This window comes from Triticum aestivum, chromosome 7D, assembly GCF_018294505.1.
Source record: "Triticum aestivum cultivar Chinese Spring chromosome 7D, IWGSC CS RefSeq v2.1, whole genome shotgun sequence".
In the NCBI taxonomy this organism is placed as follows: Eukaryota; Viridiplantae; Streptophyta; class Magnoliopsida; order Poales; family Poaceae; genus Triticum; species Triticum aestivum.
Genome location: NC_057814.1, coordinates 638,920,224 through 638,926,575, shown reverse-complemented (window position 1 = coordinate 638,926,575; position 6,352 = coordinate 638,920,224). Strand labels below are relative to the sequence as shown.

The window sequence follows — 6,352 nt, the reverse complement described above, 5'->3', positions numbered from 1 at the left end:
TTTGTAAATTGTAAACATTGAGCTTGATGGATTTTGATGAGTGTAAAGTATTGCCACTTGTGTACATGGATTTGTTTTTTTCTTTTCGTGTCAGAATGTTTTCTATCAAACATGTATATTTATGTATTTGGCAAACTTATGTGCGCAAATTTCGTGATTATCCTGAAATTGGATTCTCTCAATTTGCTGAATAACTTGAAAGGAGATGGATGCTACAATCTCTCGAAATTTGTATTCTGATTAACGAAAAAAAAATTGCTTGTATATCTCTCTTTGATGCTATTGAGTTTTCGAAATAAAGAGCTCAGCTCATGTATCTCTTTTTTTTCATTTGATGCTCTGGAGTTCGCTTTTTGGCATTGAGATTGCAACAAGGTGATCCCTGGTCTTTTGCTTCATATCAGTAGCCAGCAATCTGCTGTGCATCTTCTGAAAGTTTAAGGAAGCTTAACCCAAGCTCCAAGAGAGAATATGCTTTGATTGCCTTTTGTGATCTTCTGAAAGTTCTTGGCCTAGTGTGGATATCCAATGGCAAAAAGTTTACCTAGTGCCTCACGTTTGGGCGTCAAACAAAACTGCTGGCATAGGGATAAGAAATGGTGACAAGTCACGAGGAATCTTACAGTGTCATGATGTAATGCCGCCTTTCTTGCCTTGTGTGTTTCTTTGGAATAACTTCTCCCAGGCGTTGTGCTTTCTCCTTCCAGCTTAGCATCATCTACCTTGCATTTCCAGCCATGTCCAGAGAAAATAAATGTTTCTCCATGGAGGGAGGTTTTGTGCCCTCTCCTATAAATTGTTGTCCATCAGCACCCAGACAATCACAATCTTCTCCACAACATAATTTCTTAGTTGCTTCTCCCAAAATAGTTGTTGGATCTTCTCCACCCAGTTTATCAAGCCTGGTAGTCTTCCACCATGGCCTCCAAGCTCAGCTTCAAGAGAATGGACAGCATTGCTGAAACCATGCCTGATGCGCTACAACAAAGCCGGTACCAGATGAAGAGGTGCTTTCAAAGGTAATATAAACCAAACTTGGAGTGTGTGCTTTAATACATGTAGTGAGTTCTTTATGCCATGCATTGCATCAAGAAATATTTGCTGCTGTGGAAGCCATGTCATCCTGAAATCTGGGACGAAAAATGCTTCAGGTATGTATCGAAGGGCAGAAGGCTGTTGAAGAACCAGCAGCTCGTGGAGGAGCTGGAAAAATCACTAGATGACAAAGCTGAGAAGGAAAAGCTTGTTGAAGGCTTTCTCGGTTACATTATTTGTTCGACGCAGGTTATTTTTGCTTTAAAATGACCAATTCTCTTATGTAGCTAGAATTTTGGTAGGATGGAACATATTAACTTGAATAACCTGTATGTTTGCAGGAAGCAGTAGTGCTACCACCGTTCGTTGCATTCGCTGTCAGAATGAATCCTGGCATCTGGGAATATGTCAAAGTTCACTCTGATGATCTGTCCGTCGAGGGAATCACTCCGTCAGAGTACCTGAAGTTCAAAGAGACCTTATATGATGAGAAATGGTATGTCTTACTTTTACCAAATATCATGTGAGTTTTGACATGGATCAGAGAGGTAATTTAATTCTAGATGAGTAAAATCATCTGAAAAATATGGTCTGTTCATGTGAATTTCAGGGCCAAGGATGACAATTCATTGGAAGTTGATTTTGGTGCTCTTGACCTCTCAACACCTCATCTGACGCTGCCCTCGTCCATAGGGAATGGGATGCAGTTTGTCTCCAAATTCATGTCTTCAAAGTTGAATGACAAGCCTGAAAGCATGAAGCCGTTGCTAGACTATTTGCTCACCCTGAATTACCGCGGCGAGGTAAAGAGTTCAGTCATCCATATCACAGAGACTATCAGAAGATCAGAAGTAACGGACTGATTGAACTTGTATATCCTTATGAACATGCAGAAACTGATGGTTAACGACACAATCGACTCAGTGGACAAGCTTCAGACAGCGCTGCTCCTCGCAGAAGTTTTTGTCAGCGGGCTGCCTAAATTCACACCATATTTGAAATTTGAACAGAGGTGATGTGCTGCCATATTAAGTAGACATATAATCCATGGTGCAGAAATATGCAACTATGCCTAACGTTTCTTCACGGATTGTGTTGCAGATTTCAGGAGTGGGGGTTGGAGAAAGGATGGGGTGAAAATGCCGAGAGGTGCAAGGAGACTCTGAATTTCCTATCTGAAGTGCTCCAGGCACCAGATCCTATCAACATGGAGAAGTTCTTCAGCAGGGTTCCATCCATATTTAACATTGTCGTCTTCTCTATCCATGGTTACTTTGGCCAAGAGAAGGTTCTAGGATTGCCAGACACCGGCGGTCAGGTATCGATATTAGCAAATAATAGGAGATAATATTCTGATCAGGGTATCATATTCTGAAGGCATGGTTTTTCTGTGACAGGTTGTTTACATCCTGGACCAAGTCAGGTCCATGGAAGAGGAGCTGGTGCAAAGAATCAAGCAGCAGGGTTTGCATATAACACCAAAGATTCTTGTGGTAAGGCCGTGATCCTAGCCATTCCTGCTATGTCATTTGTAGAACTGCTAAACTAATGGCTACTATTGCGCCGCAGCTAACAAGACTGATACCAGATTCCAAAGGCACAAAATGTAATGTGGAGCTCGAACCGGTTGAAAATACAAAATATTCACAAATACTCCGTGTGCCATTCAAGACTGAAGACGGGAAAGATTTGCGCCAGTGGGTGTCCCGGTTTGACATTTACCCGTACCTAGAGAGATATACTCAGGTTTGCCAGCTGCGAATTATTAATTATCAGCACTCTCATGTTAGTGATATTCAGTAAAATTTCATCCTGGCATGATTTCAGGATGCTTCTGCCAAAATTCTTGACATTCTAGAGGGCAAACCAGACTTGATCATTGGCAACTACACTGACGGCAACTTGGTGGCATCCCTCATGTCGAGCAAACTAGGCGTAACACAGGTGAAAAAATATCTAATCAAATAGGATTCCTCAAGATTTCTTATACCACCAACCACAGTTGATATGACATCCCTAAGTGCTCTTTCTGACAGGGAACAATTGCACATGCTCTCGAGAAGACAAAGTATGAGAACTCAGATGCTAAGTGGAGAGAGCTGGACCAAAAATACCACTTCTCCTGCCAATTTACTGCCGATATGATTGCCATGAATACTACTGACTTTATCATCACTAGCACATACCAAGAAATTGCTGGGAGGTCAGTAGAATGAATACTACTGTAACTTCAGTGCTCTAACAGCGCTCGAGTACTTGCACCTAGAAACTTCTAACATTGACATATTGTGCAGCAAGGAGAAGCCTGGTCAATATGAACACCACTATGCATTCACAATGCCCGGTCTTTGCCGCTTCGCCACGGGCATCAATGTCTTTGATCCGAAGTTCAACATTGCTGCACCTGGTGCCGATCAGTCCGTCTACTTCCCCTACACACAGAAGCAGAAGCGGCTGACAGGCTTACACCCACAGATTGAGGAGTTACTGTACAGCAAGGAGGATACAGACGAACACATGTAAGTCAAGTCCCTTGGGAACACACATACTTTTGTTTGATCAGACAAAGTTGCTAACTGTTGTAATGCTACCAAATTCAGAGGGTATCTGGCAGACAAAAATAAGCCAATCATCTTCTCGATGGCAAGGCTAGACAAGGTGAAGAACATCACTGGACTAGTGGAGTGGTATGGCCAGAACAAGAAGGTCAGGGACCTTGTGAACCTCGTCGTCGTCGCAGGCCTCCTGAATGCTGCGCAGTCCAAGGACCGAGAAGAGATAGACGAGATCAACAAGATGCACAATTTGATTGACAAGTACCAGCTGAAAGGACAGATCCGGTGGATCAAGGCTCAGACTGACCGTGTCCGTAACGGCGAGCTGTACCGTTACATTGCAGATACAAAGGGTGCATTTGTTCAGGTATACCTCACTCTACCCTTTTCTTTCTTGATTAAATCAACTCTAACCTCACAATACATATCTCTGGTTTCAGCCTGCACTCTACGAAGCATTTGGGCTAACAGTCATCGAGGCGATGAACTGCGGGCTTCCAACCTTCGCGACAAACCAGGGAGGGCCAGCGGAGATCATTGTCGATGGCGTCTCGGGTTTCCACATAAACCCGATGAACGGCAGGGAGGCTGGCACCAAGATTGCAGACTTCTTCCAGAAGTGCAAGGAAGACCCAAGCTACTGGAACAAGGTGTCCACTGCTGGACTTCAGCGCATCTACGAATGGTAGGCGCCTACTCTTGCCCAGCCTCATGAATGGCAGGCACCAATCTTGCTACCACCTGGTGTGAAAATCTAACCGTGTACTATTCATGATGGCAGCTACACATGGAAGATATACGCGACTAAAGTGCTGAACATGGGATCGATGTATGGCTTCTGGAGGACTCTGAACAAGGAGGAGAGAGCGGCCAAACAGCGGTACCTGCAGATGTTCTACAATCTTCAGTACAGGAACCTGGTGAGTTCACGATCTGCGGTGCATCTTCAGTACATAAACACAATGCAACCAAGAGCATGTCTGATCAAATGACCACAACGTCTTTTCTTTCATTCAGGTGAAGACTGTCCCTAGAATAGGGGAGCAGCCCCCGAGGACCACAGCCTCGACCTCGACAGCAGGCGCTGCGGTGGTGCGTGACGAGATTGTAGTGAGGCCGAAAGAAAGGCAAGTGTGCGCGCTCTTACGAAATTTACTCAAGAGAGACCGGGAAGCGACTGACTGACTGACTAAACCATTTGTTGTTTGGTATTTTGGGGGGCGCTGCTGCTGCTGCTGCAGAAAGCCGCGGAACCGGATCCAGAGGTTAGTGTTTGGTTCTACCTCCCAGCAGTGAAAACAACGGTGATTGTGTTAATGGCTTTATGCTGATCTTTGATTATGTTTTCTTGTGTGCTCAGGATGATGACCAGCCTACTCGGGCCGAAGCGGCGTGCAAACAAATGATCAGAACAGCTACATGATGAGCCATGACTGTGTTCTGAAGAAAAATGTTCTCTGCTCCGTTCGTTCTGTCAGTACCAGAGTGTGAAGTGATTGGTGTTGAGGATTGGGATTTTTTAAATTGTGTTCGTTGTTGATAAATTGGAAACATGTAACAAAGATGAAATTGCCCATGGCAGCAAGTGTGTCTCCCCGACTGGAATTAAATATCTTATAAAAACTTACATGAGATTTGAAAGGGCTGTGTGCAATCTTTATCTGCTCCACATCAGCACACCAACTTACAGAATATGGTGCATTGTGTTTCTCTTGGTAGAACTTGCTTTGTTTCACCATTGCCTCCACTCATACTGTGTGAACCAGCTTGATGCAACAATAAAAATGGTGTTATTTGGTCTTAAAAAGACTTGTGTCTTTGAATGTTGTAATATTTGAAAAACAAACCCATTCATTTCTCGTTGCGAAGTCTACATTCATAAAATGAAAATTATATCATGGGAATGCACACACGCTTCTCTTCAAGCACAAATGTTGTAAAACTTTCAACTTGTTTCTCTCATATTTTTAGAAAACATATAAAAATGCTAGATCTTCGGCACTTTGCTGTAACGTCACATGCAATTCTATAATAAAATAGAAGTTCTTGATAAAATATGCTCAAAGAGGCTCAAATGATGACCAGAGTTCACCAGTTTACCTTCTCAATTCTTGATGCAAAATAGTTGTATCACATGTGCACCTACGACATGTTATCTAAAAGTATAACCATTTGTGCCATGACCAAAAACATAAAAAAAGAGTTAACATTATCCTCTATTATTTACATATCACTTGTTTTTTCTTGTGAGGGACATATATGATTATATTTTTAGATGAGAGATTTGCAAGTGCGCAAAACATATGTACCAACCTATATACATGAGTTGTTTCACATTTTCATAAAAATCCAAAAGGTCACATAAGCAACATTGGGTAAGGACGCAACTAGATTTTAAGCCTCTCAGCTTTATCACTCGGTTCACTAGTTTCTCAGGGTCATCTGTTTATTTTCTCTATGCAAGTAATAATAAAAATCATTTTCCAGGAGTAAAGATTTGTCCAACTTTTTAAAATGCATTTCATGGATTTCACGTGGAAATGACTATTCCATAGTAGTAGTTTTCTATGACCAACACACATGCCACATATTTGTCCTTATTGTCCAATGCTACGAGTGCATAAAGTAATGTCCTTGGTAGGCAATGGTAAGAAAGGTATCATGAATAAGAAGAGGAGAGTGATCGTTGAGAGGTTCACATGATACCGAAGAGTACAAACCAATTCACTCGTAGGGGGAGCTATGAGGGCCAGGGGCCCAAT

The 6,352-nt window shown here is 42.6% G+C and overlaps 1 protein-coding gene across 2 annotated transcripts; it reads left to right on the top strand.

Moving 5' to 3' along the window:
• The first annotated feature begins 12 nt into the window (after positions 1-12).
• Positions 13-5,365, top strand: LOC123167316 (sucrose synthase 7). 2 transcript variants are annotated; one of them, XM_044585163.1, is made up of 17 exons: positions 13-1,019; positions 1,152-1,284; positions 1,377-1,531; positions 1,646-1,838; positions 1,929-2,047; positions 2,137-2,353; positions 2,433-2,528; positions 2,605-2,781; positions 2,863-2,979; positions 3,072-3,238; positions 3,330-3,554; positions 3,636-3,957; positions 4,031-4,275; positions 4,372-4,510; positions 4,608-4,682; positions 4,832-4,855; positions 4,951-5,365. In XM_044585163.1, exons 1-17 carry the CDS (start codon positions 919-921, stop codon positions 5,011-5,013), a joined length of 2,568 nt encoding a protein of 855 aa, XP_044441098.1. In that variant the 5' UTR covers positions 13-918; the 3' UTR covers positions 5,014-5,365. The 2 variants fall into 2 exon arrangements, with proteins under 2 accessions (XP_044441098.1, XP_044441097.1); XM_044585162.1 differs by having other exon boundaries at positions 15-1,019; positions 4,608-4,717; positions 4,951-5,359.
• The last annotated feature ends 987 nt before the right edge of the window (positions 5,366-6,352 follow it).